Source organism: Dipodomys merriami, unplaced genomic scaffold (assembly GCF_024711535.1).
Source record: "Dipodomys merriami isolate MVZ:Mamm:240054 unplaced genomic scaffold, mDipMer1.0.p SCAF_84, whole genome shotgun sequence".
Lineage (NCBI taxonomy): Eukaryota > Metazoa > Chordata > Mammalia > Rodentia > Heteromyidae > Dipodomys > Dipodomys merriami.
In genome coordinates, this window is record NW_027206446.1 from 239,587 (window position 1) to 251,180 (window position 11,594).

At 64.9% G+C, this 11,594-nt stretch overlaps 1 protein-coding gene and 1 long non-coding RNA gene across 2 annotated transcripts; one reads left to right on the plus strand and one right to left on the minus strand.

Moving 5' to 3' along the window:
- The first annotated feature begins 540 nt into the window (after positions 1-540).
- Positions 541-11,138, plus strand: Strap (serine/threonine kinase receptor associated protein). The gene is given in 11 exon segments (XM_070011596.1): positions 541-716; positions 719-751; positions 3,308-3,443; positions 5,499-5,580; positions 6,059-6,131; positions 7,312-7,408; positions 7,810-7,947; positions 8,601-8,737; positions 9,182-9,331; positions 9,443-9,508; positions 10,707-11,138. Coding segments are annotated over 11 exon segments (1,050 nt in total). The 5' UTR covers positions 541-640; the 3' UTR covers positions 10,769-11,138.
- On the minus strand, positions 5,575-7,314 carry LOC138819991 (uncharacterized). The gene is made up of 3 exons (XR_011369718.1): positions 6,794-7,314; positions 6,515-6,639; positions 5,575-5,908 (listed from the first exon to the last, which is right to left on the minus strand). It is a non-coding gene; the product is annotated as an uncharacterized lncRNA (long non-coding RNA).
- Positions 11,139-11,594: the final 456 nt, after the last annotated feature.

Consider the following 11,594-nt stretch of genomic DNA (forward strand, 5'->3'; position numbering starts at 1 on the left):
CCCGAGGTCAGCTCCTCGGAGTGGCTCCCCACGGGCAGAGGCCGCCTCGTCGCACTCGCAGGCGGCACGAGCGCGGCCCGATGCGCCAACAACAACAACAACAACAACAATAATAGTAACAGCAAGCGGGCCGGCGGCGGGGGGGGCGGCTGCGGCCCAGCGCCCGGCCCCGCGCTCGAGCGCCAGGCCCGGCGCCGCCTCCGGACGGCGGGCGCGAGCGGAGCGGGCGCGGGAGCGGGCGCGGGCGCGGACGGCGGGCGCGAGCGGGAGCGGGCGCGGGCGGGAGGAGAGACGGAGAAGGGCGCCGGCGCGCCGGCGTGACGTCAGCCCGCGCGCCGCCCCGCCCCCGCCCCCGCCCCGCCCCCCGCGCCGGGCGCGCTCGCGCCTGCGCACTGCCGCCCCTCCCGTGCTCCTCTCGGGCCGGCGCTCCCGCCCTCGGCCCGCCCCTGCGTCGCCGCCGCCGGACGCTCGGGCGTCCGTGCTGGCGTCACTTCCGGCCGCTGCCGGTGCGTGGACCGAGCGGCTCCGCGGCGCGTCTGCGGTTCGCCCCGCGCGGCCTCCTCGCCTCCCGGGACCCCGCGGCCGCCGCCGCGCCCCGGCCCGGCCGCGAGCGCGGGCGGCCCCCGGCCCCGCCGCCGCCATGGCCATGAGGCAGACGCCGCTCACCTGCTCGGGCCACACGCGGCCCGTGGTGGACCTGGCCTTCAGCGGCGTCACGCCTACGGATACTTCCTCATCAGCGCCTGCAAGGGTGAGCGGGGGGGGGGGGCGAGGTCAGGGTCGGGGTCAGGGGCCCGAGGGGCGGGGGGGACTGGGGGTCGGGGTCAGGGGGCCCGAGGGGCGGGGGGACCGGGGGCCGGGGTCAGGGGTCAGGGGGCCCGAGGGGCGGGGGGGACTGGGGGCCGGGGTCAGGGGGCCGGGGGCCCGAGGTTCTGGGGGGCGGGGAGGCTGGGGGGCCGAGGGGCAGGGGGCCGGGGATCTGGGGGAGCAGGGTTGGGGGGGCAGGGGGGCCGGGGATCTGGGGGAGCAGGGTTGGGGGGGGCAGGGGGCCGGGGATCTGGGGGAGGCAGGGTTCGGGGGGCAGGGGGCTGGGGATCTGGGGGAGCAGGGTTGGGGGGCAGGGGGCCGGGATCTGGGGACCAGGGTTGGGGGGGCAGGGGGCCGGGGATCTGGGGGACCAGGGTTGGGGGGGCAGGGGGCCGGGGATCTGGGGGAGCAGGGTTGGGGGGGCAGGGGGCCGGGGATCTGGGGGAGCAGGGTTGGGGGGCAGGGGGCCGGGGATCTGGGGTACCAGGGTTGGGGGGGCAGGGGGCCGGGGATCTGGGGACCAGGGTTGCGGGGGCAGGGGGCCGGGGATCTGGGGTACCAGGGTTGGGGGGGCAGGGGCCGGGGATCTGGGGGACCAGGGTTGGGGGGGCAGGGGGCCGGGATCTGGGGACCAGGGTTGGGGGGGCAGGGGGCCGGGGATCTGGGGGACCAGGGTTGGGGGGCAGGGGGGCCGGGATCTGGGGGACCAGGGTTGGGGGGGCAGGGGGCCGGGGATCTGGGGGAGCAGGGTTGGGGGGGCAGGGGGCCGGGGATCTGGGGGACCAGGGTTGCGGGGGCAGGGGGCCGGGGATCTGGGGTACCAGGGTTGGGGGGGCAGGGGGCCGGAGATCTGGGGGACCAGGGTTGGGGGGGCAGGGGGCCGGGGATCTGGGGGACCAGGGTTGGGGGGGCAGGGGGCCGGGGATCTGGGGGACCAGGGTTGGGGGGGCAGGGGGCCGGGATCTGGGGGACCAGGGTTGGGGGGGCAGGGGGCCGGGGATCTGGGGACCAGGGTTGGGGGGCAGGGGCCGGGGATCTGGGGACCAGGGTTGGGGGGGCAGGGGCCGGGGATCTGGGGGACCAGGGTTGGGGGGGCAGGGGGCCGGGGATCTGGGGGACCAGGGTTGGGGGGGCAGGGGCCGGGGATCTGGGGGACCAGGGTTCGGGGGGGCAGGGGGCCGGAAACCCGAGGTTCTGGGGGAGCAGGGTTGGGGGGGCAGGGGGCCGGAGATCTGGGGGACCAGGGTTGGGGGGGCAGGGGGCCGGGATCTGGGGACCAGGGTTCGGGGGGCAGGGGCCGGGGATCTGGGGACCAGGTTGGGGGGGCAGGGGCCGGGAACCCGAGGTTCTGGGGGGCAGGAGGCAGGGGGGCTGGGGAGTTGGGGAGCCGAGGGACTGGGTGCGGGGGAGCACGGGGGGCCTGGTTTCTGGGGGGTGGGGGGACTGGGGTGCCGAGGGCGCCTGGGCCCGACCAGCAAGGGGAGACGTTGGCAGGGCGCTCAGACCCGCCGGCCGGAGGCGGCGGATGGTGAGATGCTTCCGGTCCAGGGTTAGGTGGATGCGCGGCTTCTCACCCGCAGAGGCCAGGTCCAGGACCCTGGGAGGGGAGGACCCGAGGATGCAGGTCCAGACCCTGCGAGGGGAGGACCCCGAGGATGCTGGACCAGGCGAGGGAGGGCGGCCCGGCGACGGATGGGCTGGGTTGGCTTCGTTAGCCAGGTCAGAAGGCCGAGTGTGTGGGGGACCCCCCCCCCCATCATCTCTTCCCCATCACCCCCAGGTCTGAACAGCCTCCCTGAGTTTTTTGTTTGTTTTGTTTTCTCAAGGTTGGTACTTGCCACTTGAGCCACAGCTCCACTTCTGGCTTGTTGCGGGTTCATTGGAGAGCTCGGTGACTCAAGGACTTGCGTGCGTGTGCGTGTGTGTGCGCGCGCGCAGCGCCATGTGCATGTACACCAGGGCTGGCTTTGAACCGCGATCCTCAGATCTCAGCCTCCTGAGTAGCTGGGATGACAGGCGGGAGCACCAGTGCCCAGTGTCCAGTCCTCACTGGGGCCGAGTGAGCTCAGGCCACGTCTTTCTAACCCCTGACCATCCACGGAGGCTCGCAGAGCAGTGGAGGATGCTGGGGAAGGCGGTCACGCAAGCAGGCCCAGGGGACCTAACAAAGACTCAGCTTACGCACATCTCAACCTGATGTTCCTTTGGTGGCATTAGCATCGTTTTTGAAAGAGGGAAAAGAAATGTGACTTGTCTTTCAGTTGGTCCAAAATTCAAAGGCTCTTACGAGATTCTTTTGACCTAGTCTCAAATGCTGTGGAGAGACAGACTGATTCATTTTTTTCGGGTCCGTTTATTTTTGGCCTGTTCTTCGGTGAGTGGGAATGATGAACGCAGCAACCCCATTTTTTTCCCTCATTGCTCTTCGGTCGAGTCATTTTTATGTTCAAGTGACCTGGACTTATTGTTAACGTGGGATTCTTTGCAACATCTTTTCCAGATGGGAAACCCATGTTACGCCAGGGAGACACAGGGGACTGGATCGGAACGTTTCTGGGTCACAAGGGTGCTGTGTGGGGCGCAACACTGAATCAAGATGCCACGAAAGCGGCCACGGCGGCTGCGGATTTCACCGCGTAAGTGCCCGGGGTGTCATGCCCGGGGTGCCGGCTCCTCCCGTGCCTGTGTCCCGACAGGACCAGTCCTGGCCTCGCTCAGTTTTTAGGTGTCCAGAGCAACAGAATACGGGGAGTTGGAGCTCACTGCAGCTCCCGCTTTGGTCCCCTGCACTGCTTTGTCTTCAGCCGTCCTGAATTTGCCCAGGTTTGGGTGGCTTTCTCTTGTCTTACTCGGGAGCCTAGGGGTGTGTGTGAGTCTAGACCATCATCAGCGTCAGCCTTGTCCTGTGAAAGCCCTTCTTCTGTCTCTCTCCCGCTTTGGGACCCACAGTCATAGTCCCAGAGGTTTTTCTCTTCCCTTTTTATCCCTCAGCTGATGTTAACGACTTAACTATTCATTCTATTTTTCTATTTCTAAGATGGTATCTGGTAGGACTGGGTGGCCATTTTATATTTGCCAAATAAGTTACTTGGGAAAAGTCTTCTAAAGTACAACAGAGGGCTAGTGAATTCTAGATCTTGACTTTGGTTTGTGGAGTAGTTGCTGCAAGTTTTAGAGTCTTGTTTTTTACTCAGTTCATTACTGGGGATGCATCATGTTGGTTTTATAATGACTTTAGTAAATTAGACTTAACATACACAACTCCACAGACTATATAGACATTTGGTGGGGAGTATTTTAAAGTATTCAGAGACCTAACGGGGGTGCGCACACCTGTAATCCCAGCATTGGTAACACTTAGGAGGCTGAGGCGGGAAGACGAGAAGTTTGAGACCTTCTTACCTGGAAAGAATTCAGAAACACCAGAGAAGTTTATTATGGTAGTTGGGTTATAAAGCTGATGGCAATGAGCTCCTGCTTGATAAATTGCTGTTTTCTCTTCTTTTTTTTGCTCTGTTGTGGGGTTTGAACTCTGGTCTTGGGCGCTGTCCCTGTGCTCTTCAGCTCAAGGCGAGCGCTCAACCGCTTGAGCCACAGCTCTACTTCCAGTTTTCTAGTGCTTTATTGGAGTCTCATGGACTCTTATCTGGCTTTGAACCTCGATCCTCAGATCTCAGCCTCCTGAGTAGCTAGGATTACAGGCGTGAGCCACTGGTGCCTGGCTTTCTCTTTGTGTTTTTTTTTTTTTTTCCCGTTTTCTTTTGGTCCTGGGGATTGAACCCAGGACGTTACACTTCTAGGCAAGTGCTTTGCCACTGAGCTATATCCCAGCCCTAAGGTACTGTGGTAAACATAGGTGTGGGGGTAGACGGTGCAGACTTCGCATGCAGAGAGCTTCTGATTACGCTCTGGGCCAACTCATGTGCCAGGCATTGTATTCTGTGTGTATCTCCCTCCCCCTCGCCCCCCGCCCCCCGACTCTTGTAGAATCAAGAGCTGCTCTTCCCAGTTGGACAGATTAGTTCAAGTTGGTGTTAGGAAAATGGAGGAGAAAGGAAGCAGGTGGGCTCGATCTTCCACCGGTGAGGGCTGTTTATTGAGATAGAGCAGCTTCCAGTGGGCTTTTGGAGACTGAGAGAAGAGCTGGGGCAGGAGTTGGGTTTTTATGGGGTCTGAGCAAGGAGACGGTGGTTATGTAACATCTTTTTCACAGGCAAAGGAAATTAGAGAAGTCTTATGGAGGCATTTAGTCTTGTTTTTGTTTTGCTGGTCCTGGGGCTTGAACTCTGGGCCTGGGCGCTGTCCCTCAGCTCTTGAGCTCAAGGCTAGCGCTCTACCACTCAAGCCACAGCGCTACTTGCTGTTTTCTGAGTGGTTTATTGGAGATAAGAGTCTCACGGACTTTCCTGCCCAGGCTGGCTTTGAACCATGATCCTCAGATCTCAGCCTCCTGAGTAGCTGGGATGGCAGGCGGGAGCCACCGGTGCCTGGCTAGTCTTTTTCTTTATGTTTAAGTATTTTCTAACGTTGAGAAAAGATTCTAAGGCAGAAGATTGGTAATGAATGCACTCATAAAAATTCAGCGTCCAGTGTTCCTGGTAGTTAGAACGAGGCTTGTTGCTGTTTTCTAACGTTGGCCAGGTTGAACATCCTTTTAATCATCCTCTCCTCCCCCCCCCCCCCCATTTTAGCAAAGTGTGGGACGCGGTCTCGGGGGACGAGCTGATGACCTTGGCGCACAAACACATCGTCAAGACGGTGGACTTCACGCAGGTACCGCTGCGGATCGCGTGGGGCCGCTCAGGGGTGAACACCGGCCCCCTCACGGGGTGCCCGGGCTTCCACTCCAGCAAAGCCAAAGAATTGGAAACAAAAATGAGACCATTGAGAGGGTTAAATGTCTGTAGAGTAAAATGACGAATGCTTTATTCTGAGCTCTTCAGCATGCCTTGCTTTCTTGGTGATTTGATCGTTGCGTATAAGGCTGCACGGGCTTGTTTGGGATCCTGGGTCTGCCGTCTGTCCAATGGTAGACAGCTGTCTACAAAGCGCCAAGACCTTCCCTGATGATTTCTGAGAGATCTGAGACGTGGGTGCGGCCCTGCGGGGGGGAGGGGCTTGGTGAGGAAGGCCCCTTGGGACATGGCAGCCACCTCTGTCACGTAGGTGCCACAGTAGTCCCCGGTCTGGGCGTTTCACACAGAACTACGAAAGCCTGGAGTTCATGAATGCTTCGCTTCTTCGCTTTCAGGACAGTAATTACTTATTAACCGGGGGCCAGGACAAACTACTGCGCATCTATGACTTGAACAAACCAGAAGCAGGTGAGCAGGGTGTGCGTGTTGCTCTCTGGGTTTATGTTCCTTCATTGCTTTTTTCTTTATTGGTTGGTTGTGGGGCCTGAACTCTGGGCCTGGGCGCTGTCCCTCAGCTCTTCAGCTCAAGGCTAGCGCTCTACCACTGGAGCCACAGCGCCACTTCTAGCTTTGTCTGCTTATGTGGTGCTGAGGAATCGAACCAGGGCCTCATGCATGCAAGGCAAGCACTCTACCACTGAGCCACCTGCCCAGCCCTTTGTGAGTTCTTGGGGCTATCATTTCTAGTCCAGGTGCACCTCTTGTTATGTAGCGCTTTTCACAGTTTCCTAGTGATCTGTGTGCGTGTGTGTGCATGTGTGCTTTATTAAACTGGCATCTTTGCAGCTGACCTTGATTAATGCTCCAGCCACGTGTAACATTTCAGTCTCTGGGCTCCTATGATGGACAGGCTCGTGCCTATACATTGAGCTGTTCAGGAGGCTGAGATCTGGAGGATCACGGGTTCAAAGCCAGCCTGGACAGAAAAGTCAAGAGACTCCAACTCTAAAATCGGCCAAAAAGCTCAGCGTGGCTCCGTGCCAGCCGTGTGACTGTGCTTGGCCGCCACGAGGCCCCGAGTTCAAACCTCAGGACCGCCACGCACAGAGCGCAGATTGCGCTGATCTTACAGTGGACTGGCCACCGCCGTGAAGCCGCTCTGTGCGTGGGCTGACGTGGTTCAGGGCTGTTTTTAGGTTTCCCCGCCATGCTGTGTCTGATGAGGATTTGGAGACGTTTCTTTCTAAGCTGCTGGGCCACCCTCCGTTGCTCTGCTGTCCTCCTCTGTCCCGACTTTGGTCTTTTCCCATGCGTTCCTCATGAGGGCTGCGCGGCAGAGGTCGGGGTAGCGGTAGCTCTTGTGCATAGGGAGCATGTCCGTTAGCCCTGCCAGCTCTCATCTCCCCACATTACGTGGGGTTCGTGGTTACCGGTGGGTCTCCGTTTTCCCCGGCTGTGTGGTGCACGCCCGTAGTCTCAGCTGGGCCCTCTCAGCCGCGGGCAGCGGGTCGTGCGTGCGTGTGTGTGTGTGTGTGCCTGGGCTTCCCGTCTGGCGGTGGGCTTCCCTAAGGAAATGGCGGGTTTGAGGTGTGCGGGGTGAAGTGTGGCGGCCCCCTTACCACGGGTGCGCCCCGCTGCTTGTGTGCAGAGCCCAAGGAGATCGGCGGGCACACGTCCGGCATCAAGAAGGCCCTGTGGTGCAGCGACGACAAGCAGATCCTCTCCGCTGACGACAAGACCGTCCGGTGCGTGGCGCCCCGCGCGTGAGAACTGCATTCCCCCGGATCAGAGGGGCTCCTGGGCTGGGGGGAGGGCCTGGCTGGCCCTCCGTGCTGCCCCATACTGCCGTGCACGGAGCAGATCTGGGGAGGACAGAATTCCCTCCCAGCCCCGAGCCAGCAGGGGTGGAGGCCCAGCCCTGGTCACCCGATCGATGTCCACTACGCAGGTGCATGCAGCCCTCCGCGTGGCACGCCACGGGTATTCTCGCGATGACACGTGGCCGTCCAGCAGCTGCCCCTGGGCCAGGCGTCTGAGGATGTTCTCTCTGGGGTCCGCGGGGTCGCGGCTCCGTAGTCACAGCCGTGGGCCCTCGCCCCTTGGTTTCTGTGCGCACCCACGAGCATGCACCCTGTCTCTCCTGCAGCCTGTGGGACCACGTGTCCATGACGGAGGTGAAGTCCCTGAGCTTCAGCATGTCGGTGAGCAGCATGGCCTACATCCCCGAGGGCGAGATCCTCGTGCTCACCTACGGACGCACCATCGCCTTCCACAGCGCCCTGAGGTACGCGTGCCTGCCACGCCACGCCGCGCCCTCCCCGCCAGCCCTGCCCCTTCCTGTGCGCACGGTGCGCCAGGCTGGTGAGTCCAGTGTTCTCCAAGTTCGCGCATTGCTCACCTTGTGCGCCGGGCAGGTGCAGGCTTCGGGTGATCCACACGCACCATCGTGAAGCAGGAAGGCCTTGGCTGCTGTTTCTGTTCCCTGTGTCCGTGTCTGTGGGTTTCCCTGGGTCTTCTGGACTGGAATGAACATAATCCTGACCTTTTTTTTTTTTTTGATTAAGAAGCGTTCTTGTCATCATGTGTGTCTTTGAAAACACGCGTGAGCCCTGTGGTGGTGTGGGGGAGCAGAGGTACCCCAGCCGAGCAGAGCAGCGCACGCACTTAGTCCCAGCACTTCGAGGAAGGGGGACGGTGGGCCTGGGGTACACACACCCGGGGGACCCAGGCTCAACGCCAAACAGGGCCCGGAAAGGCGGCGTGTTACTGGTCGGTTCTAATGACTCCAGACTGACCGGCAGGCCCCGCACCGCGTGAGGCCCCGGGGTGCCCGCGGCCGGGGGTGTGTGTGTGTCAGTGTCACAGTGTCCCGCACGCGTCGGTCCTTCCCTTGCTGGCGGCCGGGGAAGGGCTGAGCGGCCTCCTCCTGTCCCTCAGCTTGGATCCCATCAAGTCCTTCGAGGCCCCCGCCACCATCAACTCGGCCTCGCTGCACCCCGAGAAGGAGTTCCTCGTGGCGGGGGGCGAAGACTTCAAGCTGTACAAGTACGACTACAGCAGCGGGGAGGAGCTGGGTGAGTGCGGGGACCCCACGGAACCCCCAACCCTCTGCTGGCCGCCCGGGGTCCTCGCTGGGACTGAGGCCGCCCTGCCCGGAACAGACCGCGGGCGCGGGTGGAGGCCCCGCAGCCCCACCTCGGGAGGTTCCGTGGGGGCCGGGCGCGGGGTCGTGGGCGGCTCGTGCTGTGTCTGTCTATGTCTGTCTGTCTGTCTGTGTCTGTTTCTGTCTGTCTCTGTCTGTTTCTGTCTGTCTGTTTCTGTGTCTGTATGTCTGCCTGTGTCTGTCTCTGTCTCTCTGTGTCTCTGTGTGTCTGTGTCTGTGTCTGTCTCTCTGTGTCTGTCTATCTGTGTCTGTCTGTCTGTGTCTCTGTCCGTGTCTGTGTGTCTGGCCGTCGCCCCGGTGTTCCGGGTCCCCGGCGGCAGTGGTGGTGACGGCGGGGCTCGGGCCGGCCTTGCAGAGTCGTACAAAGGTCACTTCGGGCCGATCCACTGCGTGCGCTTCAGCCCCGACGGCGAGCTGTACGCCAGCGGCTCGGAGGACGGCACGCTGCGCCTGTGGCAGACGGTGGTGGGCAAGACCTACGGCCTGTGGAAGTGCGTGCTGCCCGGTGAGTGCCGGCGCGCCTGCGCCCCGGGCGCCTGCGCGGGGGGGGGGGGGGGGGGGGGGGACCGCGCTGACCGCGCTGACCTCTGACCGCCCAGCGCTGCTCTCTCCGCAGAGGAGGAGAGCGGAGAGCTGGCCAAGCCCAAGCTGGGCTTCACCGAGGGCGCCGAGGAGGAGCTGGGTGAGCACCGCGCCTGCGCGGGGGGGGGGGGGCACGGGGGCGGAGGAGGAGCTGGGTGAGCACCGCGCCTGCGCGGGGGGGGGGCGGAGGAGGAGCTGGGTGAGCACCGCGCCTGCGCGCGGGGGGGGGGGGGCACGGGGGCGGAGGAGGAGCTGGGTGAGCACCGCGCCTGCGCGGGGGGGGGGGGCGGAGGAGGAGGAGCTGGGTGAGCACCGCGCCTGCGCGGGGGGGGGGGGGGCACGGGGGCGGAGGAGGAGCTGGGTGAGCACCGCGCCTGCGCGGGGGGGGGGGCGGAGGAGGAGGAGCTGGGTGAGCACCGCGCCTGCGCGCGGGGGGGGGGGCACGGGGGCGGAGGAGGAGCTGGGTGAGCACCGCGCCTGCGCGGGGGGGGGGGGGCACGGGGGCGCGGAGGAGGAGCTGGGTGAGCACCGCGCCTGCGCGCGGGGGGGGGGCACGGGGGCGCGGAGGAGGAGCTGGGTGAGCACCGCGCCTGCGCGGGGGAGGGGGGCACGGGGGCGCGGAGGAGGAGCTGGGTGAGCACCGCGCCTGCGCGCGGGGGGGGGCACGGGGGCGGAGGAGGAGCTGGGTGAGCACCGCGCCTGCGCGGGGGGGGGGGCGGAGGAGGAGGAGGAGCTGGGTGAGCACCGCGCCTGCGCGCGGGGGGGCGGGGCGGAGGAGGAGGAGCTGGGTGAGCACCGCGCCTGCGCGGGGGGGGGGCGCGGAGGAGGAGCTGGGTGAGCACCGCGCCTGCGCGGGGGGGGGGGCGGAGGAGGAGGAGGAGCTGGGTGAGCACCGCGCCTGCGCGGGGCGGGGGTCCGCGGGGGGGGGGGGGGCATCGCTCGACTGCAGGCTTGTAGCGATGTCTTCGTTGTGTTTTTGCCGGCCGTGGGGTTTGAACTCGGACCCGGGCGCGGTCCCCGAGCTGCTGTTGCGCCAGGCGCCGCGTCCCGCTTTTCCTGCGCGCGTGGTGCCGAGGCCTCGAGCGGGGCCTCGAGCGCGCGAGGCGGGCGGTGCGCATGCGCCCGCGTCTGCACGTCCTCACGTCAGCACGTCCTCACGTCAGCACGCAGCACGCAGCACGCGCCGTGGCTGTGGGGCGGGTCCCCGCGCGGTGCTGCCGCTTCCCGTCCCCAGCAGCAGCACGGGCCCGCCCTGCCCCTGCTGACCGCCCCCACGTGTCTTGTGTGTTGAATCCCAGAAGAAATCGCTTCAGAGAACTCGGATTCCATCTACTCCTCCACCCCCGAGGTGAAGGCCTGAGCGCGCGTGCGCGGAGGGGCCACGGCCGACCACCCCGCCCACCCCAGGCAGAAGACGCCGCCCCGGGCCGGGGGCCGCAGCCACGCCTCCCTCCATCAGCGCCCGCCTCCCTCCATCAGCGCCCTCAGCTCCCGGATCGGAGGGGGCGGAGAGCGCCGGCCCTCCCCCTGTCCCTCTCCCCCTCCCTCCCCTTGTCCCCTCCCTCCCCCTGTCCCCTCCCTCCCCCTCCCTCTCCGTCCCCTCCCTCCCCCTGTCCCCTCCCTCCCCTCCCCAGCAGAACGCTATTTTTGTTCCGCCCCGCGGCCCAGCGCGTGCCCGGCCCTCCGGACATAATTATTTTAGTTATTAAATAAAACTCCTCCAAACGAAACGCTCCGCCGCGCGGCCCGCCACCCGGCTTCCGGAAGCTTCCAGAAGCTCGCAGCGCACATTCACCACGGGGGGGGGGGGGCAGGGCTCCAGCGGCGGAGCTGAGGAGTGCGGGACGGCGCCCCGGCCGCACCCCGAATAGTGGATGGAGTTGAACCTCAGCTGGGTCACTCGGGGCGGGCGCGCCACCGCCCAGACAGCGCCACGCCCGGGTCCCTGAGCCACCGTGAGCGTCTCACGGACGCGGCTGCCCGCGCTGGAGCGCTGGAGAGCCGGCGGGGCCAGGCGCCCGCCTGCCGTCACCCGCGCGCGTCCTCGCACTGCGCGTGCGCACAGCCGCGCTGACAGGCGCGCACGTCACTACGTGTGCGCACGCGTGTTCACCCTACAGGTCCACAGTGCGTCACCTCCACACTGCGGGGACCCCGAGGTCAGGGAGGTCACCTGGGGGGAGTCG